Source organism: Narcine bancroftii, chromosome 3, assembly GCF_036971445.1.
Source record: "Narcine bancroftii isolate sNarBan1 chromosome 3, sNarBan1.hap1, whole genome shotgun sequence".
Lineage (NCBI taxonomy): Eukaryota > Metazoa > Chordata > Chondrichthyes > Torpediniformes > Narcinidae > Narcine > Narcine bancroftii.
The window spans coordinates 203593231-203610884 of NC_091471.1; the positions used below are offsets into that span (position 1 = coordinate 203593231).

The window sequence follows — 17654 nt, forward strand, 5'->3', positions numbered from 1 at the left end:
ATATTGAATAATAACCCAGTAACCAATAAGAATCTGCCGTTAGGGTCTACAGTGATGTCATGTTGAACAAATGTAATAGAGGGATCAATAAAAATAGATACACCTCGAGTCTTAGAGCATGAGTTGGCATGAAATTGTGGGCCTTTCCAAGATTTAAAAAAACGCAGATTATCCTCCTTCCTCACATGAGTCTCCTGTAAAAAAATAATCTGTGCTTTCAGTCTCTGGAATGATCCCTATGTAAAAGGTCACTTTGAACCAGCTGTTCTTGATACAGTGTGAACACTCTGATCCAATCCGACCTGGCTTTAAACATGGGTCATTGGCACATCAATTTAGTGGGGTCTCTGTGTAAAAGGGGTTTTAGGCACATAGATAGAAGAAAAATGGAGGATTACGGGGTAGGGAGTGTTTAGAATTTTTATCAGGAATTTATGGGTCAGCACGACATTGGGGGCCATAGGGCCTAAACTGTGCTGTAGTGTACTATGTTCGAAGTAATATAGACAAGCCACTAAAAAAATCTAATAAAGAATTCAGAAAATTCTGCTTCAATTTCGTGGTTACTCTGTTGAGTCACTGAGACACACACCCTCCAACACACTCACCAAGACCTCTGAACCCCAATCTCCAATTTCTCCACCCTCTCATCCATCAAGTCCCCAATCTCACCTCCTTCTTCCATTATTCCCAGCCATCCCTGACTTCCCCAGATTAACCATGTCACCCCACATGGTGACTCCCCATCCCCTTTCATCACTTCTTCCACACTTCACAAATGATTGCAGAATCTCAGGATTCAAAATTTAGATTTTTGCGTGCAAAGTCTGCTAAAAATTCAAAAATAACCACCTGAGAGTTACTTTCAGCAAGATGTCCAGAAAGCTTATATTTCCAAGTTTCCCAAACCAAAATCTTGACACAATAAATCTTGAGACTTTTTTTTAATGATTCTCTGACAGTATAACTTGGAAAGGATGTGTATGACCTCTCATAAAATTTAAAAACAATATTTAATTCATTTTCTAATATCCTCGATGTTCCACATCTTGCTTCACTAACTATAGCAATCTGATTTTTTTTCTTTGTCTTCTAGATCCATGTTGAGAACACCTGCAACATTAGTGGGGTCAGCATGTAGTTTACCTTACTGTTTCACAGCTCCAGTGACCTGTTTTTTTTTATTCTAACCTTGGATGCTGCCTATGTGGTGTTTGCACATTCTCCTTGCAATCATCTGGATTTCCCCTGGCTGCTCAAGTTTCCTCCCATATCCCAAAAATATGCTAGTTGATAGATCAATTTGACTACAGGAAATGTTGATGGATGGCAGAGGCAGTGGAGCTGATGAGGATACAAGAAGTCAAGGATAAAATTGAATTAGTGCCACTGTTGGCTTGTTTCCATGCTTTATCATCTCATGACCATGAGAGACATCAATGGAAATCCTGAATAATGTTTGCAAACAATGAAATTCCACTGGTTTTCAGGCACCAGTCTTTGATGGAAGGTCTACCATCCACTGCAGGAAATGAGAAGAGATTCTGGCTTCTGCCAATCAAGATCATACTTCTCCCATAATGTCTCAAACACATACATCAAAAAATAATAGAAAACAAATATTACAAATAAATTATTATTTCAACAAGCACAGTACCCGGACTGACCAGGATGTGGCCCTGATTCCCGTATGTTAACATGCTGCTTGCCGACTGCAGTACAACCACACCATTTGTGGACACCTGCCTTAGATGTTCTGGCAACCCCTCAAGGTTGAACGTTGAGTGGGTGGGAGTGAAGGAGGGAGGGAAGGGAGGGGGAAAAGGGGAGAAAATGACACTGTGTATATTCAAGAGGGAAATGTTTGTGTGTATTTTGGTCAGAATGGTTCATAGTGTGAAAATTTAAAACAAAACAGCAGAGGGGTGAGTATGGACGAGATGGCACAGATGCGCGCTAGAATCCAATGTAACAAGGCAGTGACGAGAAATTGTGGAGATGAATGTAAGGGTGGGCACAGACTTTGATCGGGGTTCCTTTTGTAAATAATTTATTGTGAATAAAGTCAATTTTTGGTTAAACAATTATATTGCGTTAAGAAGTTTTACAGTAAACAGGCAGTTAAAAAAAACCCAGCAACTTTTCCAAAGTTCTGTCTGTTTACAAGATGCACCTGATCAAGAGAAACAAGTGAAACGGAGTGAAATACAAAGTCTGCAGACTTGTCGTAAAAACACACCGAAATGCTGGAGGAACTCAGGCGGACGTTTCAGCGTCTATATAGGAGATCTTTGCCGCCTATAGAGGCCGAAAAGCCCGGCTGAGTCCCTCCGGCATTTGGGTGTGTTTCGGATACCTTGATGAGGCAACGAGTCGCACTTGGACCGACTTCCCCTTCCCTCTGTCCCAGCGAGGCTTCTGTAGCAGTGACACGTGGGTGAGGAGGCACGCGATTGGAGGATTGGGTTCGGAACGGCCCGGGCCACGTTCGAATCGCTTGGTGGATCCGAGGTTTGGAGCTGTCCGGGCCGCGTTCCATTTGGGTCTCTCGTGCTCGTAAGTGAACGTGAAAGGGGCACGGGGCCGTGGAGTTGGCGCGGCGGCGGGCCCGGCCACCAGCTCCCGATGCGTGTGTTAACGGCGTCTGCAGGTGGGACCCGACCTCGGACTGCGGCCTTCAGGAGCTCCATCCTTCCCGCTTTTGCTAATCTTGCAGGCGATTTGTAATGATGGTAAAAAAAATTACGTTGGTATCGAGCTTGCAGCAACTTTGAATATTTACTGTCCTCCCATCTCCCACGTTTAGCTCATCTCCTTATTATTAAAACTGTGAGGGCTGCGCACCTTTTGGAAACGAACTGAACGGCATTTAAGTAGAAGAATCTCTTCTCATTTCCTGCAGTGACCTTCCATCAAAGACTGGTGCCTGAAAACCAGTGGAATTTAATTTGTTTGCAAACATTATTCAGGATTTCCATTGATGTCTCTCATGGTCATGAGATGATAAAGCATGGAAACAAGCCAACAGTGGCACTAATTCAATTTTATCCTTGACTTCTTGTATCCTCATCAGCTCCACTGCCTCTGCCATCCATCAACATTTCCTGTAGTCAAATTGATCTATCAACCTGCATATTTTTGGGATATGGGAGGAAACTTGAGCAGCCTGGGGAAATCCAGATGATCGCAAAGCGAATGTGCAAACACCACATAGGCAGCATCCAAGATTAGAATAAAATGAGTGATTGTTTTGTGTTTGCACCCGCTTCCCCCGCGCCGTTTGATTTTCTTAAACATTGGAAACAACTTCTTAACGTGGCATGAGGCTGTTGTCTCCCAGGTAGCCGTTCACCTCAGTTGCTTTTTGGAGACCTTACCTCTTGTTTGCTGTCTATATCAATGACCTGGATGATAAAGTGGAAAATTGGATCAGCAAGTTTGCTGATGACGCTCAGATTGGAGGCGTGGTGGACGACGAGGAAGGCTTTCAAAGCTTGCAGAGGGATCTGGACCAGCTGGAAAAATGGGGCAGGAAATGGCAGGTGGAATTTAATATAGGCAAGTGTGAGGTGTTGCATTTTGGAAGGACGAACCAGGGTCAATGGAGTGTCGAATAAAGGGATCTGGGAGTACAGATACATAATTCCCTGAAAGTGGTATCACAGGTAGACAGGGAAGCTTTTGGCATCTTGGCCTTCATAAATTAAAGAATTGACTGCAAGAGTTGGGATGTTATAGTGAGGTTGTATAAGACATTGGTGAGGCCAAATTTGGAGTATTGTGTGCAGTTCTGGTTGGCAAACTACGAGAAAGATATCATTAAGATTGAAAGAGAGCAGAGAAGATTTACTAGGATGTTGCCGGGCCTTCAGGAGTTGAGTTACAGGGAAAGATTAAACAGGTTAGGAATTTATTCCTTGGAGCATAGATGAGGGGAGATTTGATTGAGGTTTACAAAATTATGAGGGTATAGACAGAGTAAATGCGAGTTGGCTCCACTTGGATTAGGAAAGATAAATACGAGAGAACATGGCTTTAGAGTGAAAAGGGAAAGGTTTAGGAGAAACATTAGGGTGAATTTCACTCAGAGTGGTAGAAATGTGGAATGAGTTGCCATCTGATGTGATTCAATCTTATGTTTTAAGAATAAAATGGATAGATACATGGATGGGAGAGGTCTGGAAAGGTCAGTGGGACTAGTGGAATTATATTTCAGTTCTAACTAGAAGGGCCAAATGGCCTTTCTATACTGAAATGTTCTATGGTTCTCCCCCTCCGCTGCATTGCCTCAACATTTTCAGATATAAGATACCCATTTCTTTCATGCTGTTCTTGTCCGACTGAATTTCTTCCATCTTTCTTTGCCTTTGGTCTCTGTGTGATACCTGTGATAACATCCTATGGCGCTTTATTATTTCCTAGTTTCCAATCGCTACACTCACAATGGATGTCTAGTCGCTTTGAACACCTTTGAACAGAGCTAATCTGTCTTCCTCACTACACTTCTACCTGGTTGAACTTCTCACACTGAGCACATTCCCTTCAATTTACTTTCTCTACACAAATGGTGTAACTATTGGAACTTGCATGGGTTCAACTCGTGTCTTTCTCTGTGAGATTTAAGAAATATTTATTGTTTCATTCTTATTTGAGGGGTTGAGTCTCGCTCAACTGTTTCTATTACATGTTCAAGTTTATTATCTTTTGACTGTACATATACAATCTGACGAAACAGTGTTTCTCCAGGCCACAGTGCACACACAAATAGAATACAAAGTACATAATAATCACATACATAACAATATTTAAAATAAATGTATGTAAATATTTTGGATTAATTTACTTGGTTAAGCATACAGTTCATCAGTCTCATAGCCGGTAGGAAAAAAATAGTTCCCAGCAAGGCAGTCCTGATTTTGAGGTTTCTGTACCACCTCCTTGATGGTAATGGTTCAGGTATGCTAGATGGAAAGGGACTTTGATTCCTGTTTAAGAAATGCTCCCAGTAAATAAAGGAAAGGGCGGCCCTAGTGATTTTCTCGGCCATTTTTATGATCCTCTGTATTGACTTCAGTTATGGGAACGTGGATGTGTGAGTCGTGTGATGTCAGATATACGGAATTATGATGTACGGGGGGGGGGGGCGTTGCAGTTTGGCATCATCTTTGAATGATCAAAGACATGCTTACCTCTCCTCCTGAGTGATGTTATTTCCAAAGGGAAAATACACGACAGTGGTGACGAGGATTTTTAAAAAAAATCACACTCTGGGTCTACAGGATTTCAGGAAAAGGACATTGGAGGCGATAATTTGGTGAAAAAAGAACAACAAGAGGAATGATGTCAGGAAAGCATGTGCTTGGCAGCAGGAAAAGAAAACAAATGAATAAGTGAAAGTGAGACTCCAAACTCGAGCCGTGAGTGAGAGGCCGAAAGAGCCAGGACCGGAACAACCAGGGAAACCGGGGCCGTGACAGCCGGGGACCAAACTCGAGCTGGGTCTGGAACAGTTGAGGGGGCCAGATGCCGAGTGAGAGGCCGAGAAAGCCAAGGCAAGATGCCCACAAAGGGGCCAGGACTGCGACAGCTGGGGCTGGACGCTGCCAGTCTGGAGGATGGTGCGGAAAAAGTGATGCACTCGCCGGTGAGTCAGTCACTTGTTTCAGTGCAGTACTTTTCCATCTTTGGAATATCTGGGAAGAGATTAGAATTCCAGAGGATCAACGATTGCAAAAAAGAACATTGTTAAAAGGCATATTAAGGGCATTTTGGATCTGATAATTGCAGAGGAAGAAAATTTAAGGAAGCAGCTGAAAAGAGCATTGTGTGTCAGAAAGAGCTCCATGCAGTGGGTCAAAAACTGGGTTGGATACATGTCTTCTAGAAGAAGATTGGGCACAAATGATGAAAGAGCTGAGAAAACAAAAAGAAGCAGCATGTTTTAAAGCCAGGCCCAATTCTGTTGTATATCATGGGCCATTTCAACCAAAGAAAGCAGATCCATCATTTCCTTCTATGGCTCAAGGGATGTTTGAATTAGCAACAGAAACACATGCAAAAGAGCGGAAGGATTTTGAGAAGCGCAAAGCAGAAAAAGAAGCCATGTGTGAAAAACTTGAGCAGGGGAAGAAGCTGAAGATCATGAGAGAGATGAAACTGTGAGACTTTGGCAGGAACGAGTAAACAAAGCAAATCCTGTTCAACATGACAAAAAAAGTGGACATCAAAACCATTGTTGAACAGCTAGATGCATTTAGTCAGCACATTGCTTCACGTCATGAAGAAAAGGAATGCAGAAGGGCTGAGTATGTAGAAACTCAAAGAATTTCATGACTTCAGGGCACTTAAGGCAGATGAGATGAACTTTAAAACCTTCAAGGAAATGAGCAAAAAATGGGAAAATATGTGAGAAGGAAAGAAAAAGAGAGGGAACATGAGCAAAGGAAACAGCAGCGAGAAGAACAAGATAAGGCACGTAGAGAACGGGAAAGGAAGATACTGTGAGTACAGGAGAAACTACAGAAAGTGATATCTCAGCGTAACAGGCGCACTGAGACTGAAGAGCTGAAAACTATGCTTTCAAAAAATGAATTAAGAGCTGCTTACCTCTCCTCCTGAATGATGTTATTTCCAAAGGAAAAATATTTTCCAGTCCAATGTTTTGCAGCCACCACACAATGATGCAGGCTTGTGTTCCTGTAAAAGGTTGTCAAGATGGTGGCTAGTAGCCTTGCTCTCCTCGACCTTTGGAAATGTAGATGCTGTTGCATCTTCCTGACTAATGAGGAGGTGTTGTGGGTCCAGGATGACAGCTTTTCTTCCTTCTCTCTTACGTAACTTAAATTTGTTCACCTTGGCGAGTAATTGCCACCCTGCTCTCTTATGGTCCATCTCCAATTCTTCCCTACTGTCTCAGCCTTTATTTCCATTTCAGTGGAAAGCCTGTTTAACTTGCTCCTTTACCTCCATCCTTTCCTACAAATATCTTGTGATTTGTGAAATCAATGACCAGGTGATCTATTTTGGGATGAATGTGAATGAATAAAGAGAATATAAAAGTCTTCATTGCTTCATCTTCCCACAGTTTAAACAACAGTTTAAGAACAATTAACACACAACATGCTACAAAGATTAAAAAAAATGATAAATATTCTTAATTATCTGGTATTCCCAAAAAAATACTGTGTGTGTAGTGAAGACAGATCTCTGGTGGATTTGTTGTAGTGCTCTGACTTGGATTGTACAGGAAGGTCCAAGAGCAAGATAGCTGTTGGGGATATAAAAACAGTTCTTGAACCCAGAGGTGTGCACTTCGGGCTTCAGTGCCTTCTGCTGGAAGGAAGCAGTGAAAAGAGTATGTGGCCACGTTTATGGTGTTGGCTGCTTTCTTTAAGCAGGGCCTCATTTGGATATTTTCAGTGGATGGGAAGTCAGTGCCCGTGATGCACTTGGCTGTGACTGCTGCATTCTTCAAGCTTCTGTGTTCCTGAGCATTTGATTTTCCAAACCGGGATGTGGTGCAACGATCGGGATACTTTCCACATTAATATTCCTTGTCATTGCTGAGTTTGAATCCTGAAGCATCTCACCTAACAGCAAACACTTCAAAACCTGAAGGTGTTTGCAGTTACCTGGATTGTTTGGGATGGATGCAAAGTGCTGTTCTAGTGTAAGAATAAACAAAATAAATCTGTCTTGATGAAGGGTTCTGACCTGAAACGTTGATCCCTCTTTCTCTCCCATTGATGCCGCTCAACCTTCTGAGATCTTCCAACAGATTATTTGTTACTCGTGATTCCAGCATCTGCAGTCTTTTGTATGTCTCCTGTAAAGTATGGCAGCCTTGCTCTTCAGGAAGTGGTTTGGGCAGATGGTTTAGACCCTTGACATAAAATGGTAGAGCATTTTCTCAAGTTTAGGCTGTGAGATAGGATGTGCACCTTTGTGATAGAGTTGTGAGTTCTGCCATTGAGCCCATTGTTGGTGATTAAAAATGCACTAAAATGGTCGCTCCTCTCTCTCCTAAAGCGACATGTTTTCACATAATTTTTCCTGTGTGCTCCCTTCCCCAATACCCTACTCCCACAGATATCTGCAGCCTAGTACAGGCCCTTTGGTCCATAGTGTGGTGTTGACATAACCCACTCTAAAAAAAATTCTTTTGAACCTACCTCCAACACTCTTGCTGGCAGCCTAGTCCATGCACCCACCACTCACTGTGTGAAGAACTAACCTCTTGTATCCCCCCTCTACTTACTCCCAAGCACCTTTTAAACTATGCTCCTTGGTTGTTAGCCATTTAAGCTCTGTGAAAAAGCATCTGGCCATCCACATGATCAATGCCTCTCATCATCTTCTACCCCTCTAACAGGTCAACCCCCATCCTCTGTCACTCCAAAGGAGAAAAGATCAAGTTCACTCAAAGTATCCTCATAAGGCATGTGGTCCAATTCAAGCAACATCTTTGTAAATCTCCTCTGTACTTTTTCTATAGCATTTACTTCTTTCTTGTAATGAGGTGACTGGAACTGAACACTGTATTCCAAATGGGTTCTAAGGTAATGTATAGCTGTATCATTACCCTATGGCTCTTGAACTCCATCCCATGGTTAATAAAGGCAATGCCCCATACGCCTTCTTAACAGTCAGAACATTTGGAAAGATTTGTAATTCCATAAACCTATGTTACTTTGGTTGAATCTTCTCTTAAAATCATTTATGTTGATGATATTATTGGGCATGTTTTTTTTTTCCCTTGCAGGTGCATAGGCTGAGGGTCACAAAATGAGTCTGCGAAAGCAAACACCCAGTGACTTTCTAAAACAGATCATAGGGAGACCAGTGGTGGTCAAACTGAACTCGGGTGTGGATTATCGAGGTACATAACAAACAAGTCTTGCATGTCTATTGCACCTGTCACATCCTGAGATATCCCAAAGTACTTTATAGAGAATTTTTAAAAAAAAGCTTTAGACATGCAGCACGGTAACAAGTCATTTCAGCCCATCAGTCCATGCCACTCAATTATTCTTAATTGAGTGGCATGGACCCACTCAGGCTGATACCTGGAATGGCAGGAATGACTTATGAGGAAAGATTGCGCAAATTGGGATTGTACTCGCTGGAGTTTAGAAGATTGAGAGGGGATCTCATAGAGACATATAAAATTCTGGCAGGACTGGACAGAATGGATGCAGATGGGATGTTTCCAATGATGGGAAAATCCAGAACCCGGGGCCATGGTTTGAGGATAATAGGCAAACCATTTAGGACCGAGATGAGGAGGAATTTCTATACCCAGAGGGTGGTGAATCTGTGGAATTCATTGCTACAGAGGGGAGTGGAGGCAGGTTCATTAAATATATTTAAGAGGGAATTAGATATATTTCTTCAATATAAGGGTATTAAAGGTTACGGAGAGAAGGCGGGGACGGGGTACTGAACTTTAAGATCAGCCATGATCTCGTTGAATGGCAGAGCAGGCTCGAAGGGTCGAATGACCTACTCCTGCTCCTATCTTCTATGTTTCTATGTTTAACACCTCATCATTAGTCAGGAAGATGCATCAGCATCTACATTTCCAGTACGTTTCAAACGGTGGGAGGAAACCAGAGCCCCCTGGGAAAACTCACTCTGATATGGAGTGAACATACCAACTCCTTACAGACAGCACAGGATTTGTACCCTGGTCCCGATCTCTGGCGCTGTAAAGGTGTTGTACTAACCACTTCGCCAACTCTGCCTCCCCAAGTATTTATGGCAGGTAGTCAGATTTGTAAGATGGGAAGTGCAACAGGATGATGTTTACATCAAGCACAAGTTTATAATGATCTACATTCAGCACATTTGTATATAATTTTTGTAGATTGTGTGTAAGGAAAGTGAAATTTGATTTCCATATTATGAATTTTAAGTTTAATCCTCAATATTTAAATTTTAGATTCTGCTGCCAATTAGTAGTTTCCTGTCCTACAGTTCTAAAGGCTCTCCCCAAATGTATTGTTGTATCATTATCTTTAATGGGATATATAGCATCAGTTTTTAATTATCTCTCCCAATAAAGATTAGGCATAATATTTGGGTAAGATCTTCTGAATAATGAAACAATAATAATGAATAATAATCAGGACAAGCATCGAGTGAAATTATTAACTTCTATTTGAAATTGCTAAGTTCAGTTTTAGAAAATGACTTTTATTGTGTGTTTTATGATGTTGCCGTCCACCCTAGAATATGCAAATTTATCAAAGTGTACAATACAGATTGTAACCATTTTGTATTGAGCATTTCAGCACTGATTTGGAGTATATTTTTATTGCAACTGTCTAATATTTCCAGGTGTTTTAGCTTGTTTGGATGGATACATGAACATAGCATTGGAACAGACAGAAGAATATGTAAATGGCCAACTTAAGAACAAATATGGAGATGCATTCATTCGCGGCAATAACGGTAAATTGATTTTTCATTCATAGTAAGATCTGAAAATGATGTCTTCACTATTGTGGAAAATAAATTGACTATGGTAATTTCTTAACAAGATCTTCAAAAAGAAAATCTCTTCCTGTAACTTCATTCTGCCCAATCCCTCACTTTCTTGTGCGGTGCATGTCTTTTACCATGTTAGTATTTTTCTCTTACTACCTGTTTGTTCTTATTCTGTTTCATTGTTCTGAAAGAAAAGTAAGATTGCTTTTAAAAATGACATTGCTTCGGGAATAGTTGTAACCTTTGTTATGCAAAGGTTACAACTATTAGGGGTGGAATGGTTGGCATTGTGCAGCATTATTACAGCACCAGTGATTGGGACCAGGGTTTGAATCCCGTGCTGTCTGTAAGGAATTTGTAGGTTCTCCCCGTGTCTGCGTGGGGTTGTCCCCAAAGCTCCAGCTTCCTCCCACGGTTCAAAAATGTAGGTTAATTGGGTGGCACAGATTATAGGCCAAAATGGCGTGTTGCCATGCTGTATATCTACATTTAAAATAACTACGTATGCACACAATTGAAAGCCTTGAGTTTACCTGAACTCAATTGTGAATGCTTTCCTTTTCTGCACAACGCAGTTTGTTATTGGCCGATCATTTGGGGATCTTGTTTGCTGTTTTTTGGAGATGTGACTTAACATCTCTGTGGCATCACTGACCAAAGTAGATAGACGTTGAGGGAGTAGGACAGACGGTCAGTTATTTTAATACACAAAAGTGCTGGAGAAACTCAGCAGATCATGCAGTGTCCATAGAAAGTAAAGATATTTAACCAACATTTCAGGTCTTTGTCAAGATATGAGCAAGAAGCAGGCAGATGCCTGAATAAAAAGGTGGGGGAATGAAGGAAGAAGGGACAAGGAGAGGGACATAAACCCAGGCAATAGGTTACCTGTGGATATGGATGGGAGGGCAGTAGATAAAAAACTGAGGTGATGGAGAGAGGGGATAGTTCTCTGAAAGGAGAGAGAGAAGGGTGAGGGGAGCGAGAAGAAAGATACATGATAGAGGAATTAGGGGATATGGGGAGAAGGCAGGTAGGTGGAGTTAGGCCATAAATTAGATCAGCCATGATCGTATTGCAAGGCGGAGCAGGCTCAATGGGCCATTTTTGGCCTACTCCTGTTCCTACTTCCCATGTTCCTATGTAAAGGTGGCAGATGTATAGGGAAAGAGAGAGAGTGAAATAGGGAAACTGGAGAAGTTGATGTTAATGCCATTTGGTTGGAGAGTGCCCAGACAGAATAATTAGGTGTTGTTCCTCCACTTTGCAGGTGGTTTCGGTCTGGCAGTGCACAAGACCACGGTCAGACATCGATGTGCAGATTGGGTGCAGACATAAGATGGTTGGCCACTGGGAGGTCCCTGCTATTGCAGTGGACGGAGTGAGGGTACACATTGAAACCATCTCTGTCTGCGTCCAGTTTTTCCAATTTAGAGGAGACCTCCACATCCAACATATTATCCTCTGCATTTTCTGCCACCTACAACGTGATTGCACCACCAGTCACATCTTCTCTTCTCCTCTCCGCCTTCTGCAGAGGCTGCCCCCTTCATGATTCCCTCGTCCTTTCATCCCTTCCCACCAATCGCCCCCTTAGAACCAACCCCTATGGCCAAAGGAAATACTGCACCTGCGGCTAAACCTCCTTCCTCAACCACCTTTCGGTGTCCCAAACAGTCCTTCCAAGTGTAGCAACACTTAGTGAATCTCCAGGGTCATCTGTGGCGTCTAAATACATTAATTAACCTACAAACCCCTTACATTTTTTGGAAGGCAAGAGGAAACTCAAGGGGAGATGGGACAGACAGCACCGGGTTTGCACCCAGGTTCCTGTTTCTGTAATAATAATGTTGCACTAACTGCTACACTAACTATGTACCCTCTTTTAATGTAAATGTATTCTGGCTGATTAACTTGTCCTTGCTTTAAGAATATAATTATTATATAAAAACCCCCTCAGAAAAAAATTTGAATGAAATTAAACATAACTTTTTATTCATTTTTGGATAAACTAGCTGGATGTGCCAATTAACCTGTACAGCAACAACAGGATGGCATATTATATCCAATAAACATGCTGAGATATTTCCTTTATGCTGGGAAGCTACCATTAACTATTTTGAAGTCTCCCTACATAGGACAAAGTGGACCCATGTGCATTGCACTGATTTGAAGTGTTAATGTATCTTCTATGGCCCTTGTTATTTTTTTATATATTCACAGTAATTAATATTCTAGTGATTATCATCTTAATTTTAAATTAAAAGTTTTATTTTTACTTTTTTTCTTTCAGTGTTGTACATAAGCACACAGAAGAGAAGACTTTAGATGATGTCATGCACTGAAGTTTGATTTGGATTTGAAAGAGTTTTTTTATGGCAGCAAAGACGTTTTCTTTAGCTTTTTTCGTAATTTTGTTTTCTACAGTGCATTTCTGATAGTTTCATAAAATTGAATAATTTAAATATTGTTTGGTTTACCAGATAATGCTGTGATGTGTGCATCAAAGATGATGTCATATTCAGGCTAACACAAGCCTGTTTTGGAAGTATTGTGTATAATTAAGCGAATGATATGTTTGGAAAAAAGCTAATATGCAGCTAAACATATTGTGAATAAAGGACTTGATGTAGATGTCTTTGTTAAAGTTCAATAGCTTATACTAAAAAAATCATTACAATTTTTCTCCCACATGGTGGGAGTTGAATGTGTGGCAATGAAGCAGAATTAAACCATACAGCAGAAACGATAATACAGTAAAATCCTTGGTATCTGGCACCAATGGGGATTTTTAGATGCGGATAAGTGTATTTTCCAGTTGCTTGATACTTTTTGCAAATCCTAACTAATACACCTGAATTAAGGAAAATCAGTTTAAAAGACAAATTTTACTTTATTTTCAGTCACATTCTTGTTAACATTGCTGCATCTGCAGGCTCCTCTCTTTCCATGGATCTGCCGAAAGACAAATGATAACATTATTGATAATTAACTCTCCTCACCAGTTTACAGATAAAGCCTTTGACTAGGGTAAGTCTGACTAAGCAGGAAAAGGAGACAAGATCACATGATGTAGCAACAGAACTAGGCCAATTGAGTCTGCTCCACCATTCTAATCATGAACTGATCCATCCACCCACTTGGCCTCACCCCCAGCTTTCTCCTCCTAACCCTTGATGCCCTGACTAATCAAATACTTGTCAATCTCTGCCTTAAATACACCCAATGACATAACTTCCACAGCCACCTGTCGCAACAAGTTCCACAGACACAACTCTGACTAAAGAAATTTTTCCTCATCTCTTGTTTTAAATTGACGCCTTCTATCCTGCAGTTATGCCCTCTTGTCCTAGAAAGAAATTTTTCCTCATTTCATGTTTTAAATTGACATCTTCTATCCTGCAGTTATGCCCTCTTGTCCTAGAATCCTCTACCATGGGAAACATTCTTGCCACATCTAATCTCTCCAGGCCTTTCAGCATAAGAAATGCCTCTATGAGGTCCCCCCTCATCCTTCTATATTTCCAACAAGTACAGTCCAAGAAACGACAGTCATTCCTCATATACGAACCCTTTCATTCCTGGTATCCTAGTAAATCTTCTCTGAACCCTCTCCAATGCCAGCATGCCTTTTCTCAAATACAGTGCCAAAAACTACACAGTACTCCAAGTGAGGTCTCATCAGTGCTTTATAGAATCTCAATATTACATCCCTGCTCTTGTATGCTATTCCTTTAGAAATGTATGCCAACATTTTTCACCATCGACTCAACCTGGAGGTTAACCTTTAAGGTATCCTGCACGAGGACTCTCAAATCCCTTTGCCTCTCTTAAGTAATAGTCTGCCCATCTATTTCTTTTTCCAAAGTGCATAACTGTACACTTTCCAACATTGTATTTTGTCTGCCACCTCTGCCCATTCTCCTAATCTATCTCAAGTTTCTCTGCAGCCTTTTGGTATCCTCAACACCCCCTTGCCTACCACCTATTTTGGTAACATCCTGTAAATTTAGACACAAAGCCATTGATTCCATTATTGAAATCATTTGTATACAATGTAAAAACAAGCAGCCCCAACACCGACCCCTGTGGAACATCAGTGGTTATCGGTAGCCAACCAGAATAGAATCCCTTTATTCCTCCTTTGTTTCTTGCCAAATAGCCAATGCTCTATCCATGTTAGTATCCTTAATGTAACTCCATGGGCTCTCATTTTGATCAGCAGCCTTGAGTGTGGCACCTTTTTGAAGGCCTTTTGAAAGTCCAAATACAACATCTATTGCATCTCCCCTTTTTATCCTATTTGTGATCTCTCCAAAAAATTGCAATAGGTTTGTCAGGCATGATTTTCCTTTAAGGAAGCCACGCTGACTTGGGCTCATCTTTTCATGCACCTCCAGGTATTCCGTAATCTCATCCTTGGCAATCGACTCCTGCAGCTTCCCAACCTCTGATATCAGGTGATGATGTTTTGCCCCTTTCTCAAACAGCGGAGTGACATTCGCGATCCTCCAGTCCACCAGAACCATGTCAGACTCTTGATTCTTGGAAAATCATTACCAATTCCTCCAAAATCTACAGCTGCCTCCTTCAGAACCCAAGGGTACATTCCATCTGGCCTGGGAGACTTATCTACCCTCCCAAGCACCTCTCTCATGATCTTGACCGCACGCAGTTCTCTTCCAAGAGTCCATTATGCTACTAATGTCTTCCACAGCAAAGACTAATCCAAAATATTCAGTTCCTCTGCCATCTCTTTGTATCCCATTACAATTTCTCCAGTGACATTTTCTGTTGATTCTGTTTCTACTTTGTTCACTCTTTTACCCTTTATATATTTAAAAAAGATTTTATAGTAGTATCCTCTTTGATTTTTTTTAATCTAATTTTAATTTTAAATTTTTTTTTGATCTTTAAAAAATGTTAATTCTTTAAAAAAAATTTGGACATACAGCTCGGTAACAAGCCCATGCTGCCCGATTACACCCAATTGACCTGCAATCCCTGGTACATTTTGAAAGGTGGGAGGAAACCGGAGCCTCTGGGGAAAACCCATGCAGGCACAGGGAGAAAGTACAAGCTCCTTACAGAGATTCGAAACCTGGTCCCAATCTCTGGTGCTTTAACAGTGTTGCGCTAACCACTATACTAACCTTTCATAATTCATCTTTACCTTCCTAATCACCTTAGTTGTCTTCTGCAAGTTTTTAAGTTTTCCAGTCCTCGATTATCCCACTAACTTTTACTTCCTTGTATGCCTTCCCTTTGTGTTTACTTTGGCTTTAATTTTCCTCGTCAGTCACAATTGTCTCTCCATTCACAATTTTCTTTCTGGTCTGTGCCTGTCCTGCACTTTCCTCGTTTCGCGTATAAACTCCACACATTGCTGATCTGCTGTCTTCCCCATGAGTCTGTTTTTCCAATTGACTTTGGCCAGTTCCTCTCATGCCACTGTAATTTCCTTTTCTCCACAGATATACCAACACATCGGACTAGCCCCTCATTTTCAATTCCAAAGTGAACTCAAATCATATTCTGATCACTGCCTCCTAAGGGTTCCGTTACCTTAAGCTCTCTAATCCCCTCTGGTTCCTTACACAGCACCCAATCCAGAACAGCAGATCCCCTGGTGGGCTCATCAACAAGCTGCTCCAAAAATCCATCCCGTAGACATTCCATAAACTCTCTCTCCTGATATCCCGTACCAACCTGACTTTCCCAATCTACTTTCATGTTAAAATTCCCTATAATTATAACGTCCTTCTGACGTGCCTTATCTATTTCCAGTTGTAATTTGTAATTCACATCCTGGCTGCTGTTTGGAGGCTTTTAAGAGAGTCACCCCAATGGTGAGCGGAATCACCCAGCTCTTCATCCTGGGCAACGCCTTAGATATTTCACCCAAATCTATTCAAACAGCTGCGAATGAGCAAAGCATGACCAAGGCTCCCCGCTGGCTGTACATTTGCTTCCATCTTCACCAATGGGTTAGGGCTAGGGTTAGCACTTCATTAGAATGGAAATGCTTTAATATTTTACATCAAAAATTAAATGTGTGGCATGCATCAAGGTTCGAGCTCGGAAATAAGACACACAACAAGGAGTGCAGCTGACGCTGATTTTAATGAATTGGTTGCTCTCTTATATGGTTAGACAGACCCTGCCTGCCATGTGACCAACAGGCATAACCTGCGTCCCTTCAGGCTCTGATTGATGTCCTTATGACCTGCCACTGGCGATTGGCTGGACCGGCCCGTTTTACTGCAGCGTCGCCGATGGGTGTGGTTTGTGCCACCCTGGGTGCTGATGACCCTTTTGTGTCCGTTGCTGGCAATTGACTGGCAGACCCTGTTTTACAGTGGTCTATGGGAACAGGCCACTGATGCCTCATGCAGCCCACTTGATTGCCGTGTTCGCACGGTGTCCTGTGCTGTCCTGCAGTGACTGCCGCGGGCTGCTACAAATTACAATTTTATAGCTATTTCAATTTAATTTATTATAAATGTCCCTGACAACAATGAAATTTAATGTTTAAGAGCTTTTTACAGCTAGCGAACTTTACATCCAGAGATATGCCTGCACAGAAGGCAGAGTGGTGGTCAGCCTCTTCAGCTTTTGCATCTGTGGCTCGAGGTAGGCTGGGATCTTAGGCAATGATCCCTGTCCTGCACTGACCTGCTCAGTGTTGCAGTGACTGGACATTACTGAATGAGCCAGCACATGAGGAGGAAGTCAGCCTGCGTCCATGTGCCAGCTCTCCAAGAGAGCAAAGGTAAACCACTTCTATGATCTCTTCCAAAAGACCAATACGTTGTTTCTCTGGATATGCATCCAACTGTCCTGTAAAGATATGATTTTATTCTGTATTGAATGATAATGTTTTGAAAACAAAAATTATTTTCTCCATTAAATTGATGTACTGTCCTTTTGCTCCCAGGCTCACTAGCACGGTTTATTTTTTCAGCATCTGTCCCAGTGAGTCCTCAGTGGGTTAATTAGTAACATGCCAATAGAATCAGAAGAGTAATCAATTATAGAGGGGTCTGGTGAGACTTCAAGTGGAATATTGTGTGGAGGCCTAGAATATCAGATTGATTCCAAGAATGGCAGGTTTATGTTATGAGGAGAAATTAAACAGACTGGTCTTGTATTCTTTAGAGCAGTGG

The 17654-nt window shown here is 41.6% G+C and overlaps 2 protein-coding genes across 3 annotated transcripts in view; both read left to right on the forward strand.

Moving 5' to 3' along the window:
* Window positions 1-2437: 2437 nt before the first annotated feature.
* Window positions 2438-13122, forward strand: lsm6 (LSM6 homolog, U6 small nuclear RNA and mRNA degradation associated). 2 transcript variants are annotated; one of them, XM_069926351.1, is made up of 4 exons: window positions 2438-2556; window positions 8762-8878; window positions 10339-10452; window positions 12782-13122. In XM_069926351.1, exons 2-4 carry the CDS (start codon window positions 8785-8787, stop codon window positions 12814-12816), a joined length of 243 nt encoding a protein of 80 aa, XP_069782452.1. In that variant the 5' UTR covers window positions 2438-2556; window positions 8762-8784; the 3' UTR covers window positions 12817-13122. The 2 variants fall into 2 exon arrangements, with proteins under 2 accessions (XP_069782452.1, XP_069782453.1); XM_069926352.1 differs by lacking the exon at window positions 2438-2556 and adding an exon at window positions 2644-2732.
* Window positions 13123-16334: 3212 nt separating this feature from the next.
* LOC138756744 (reelin domain-containing protein 1-like) overlaps window positions 16335-17654 on the forward strand; it is a 59432-nt gene continuing 58112 nt past the window's right edge. Inside the window, exon 1 of the mRNA XM_069923129.1 lies at window positions 16335-16475. Coding sequence (XP_069779230.1) covers window positions 16335-16475 — 141 coding nt within the window. The remainder of the gene's footprint in view (window positions 16476-17654) is intronic.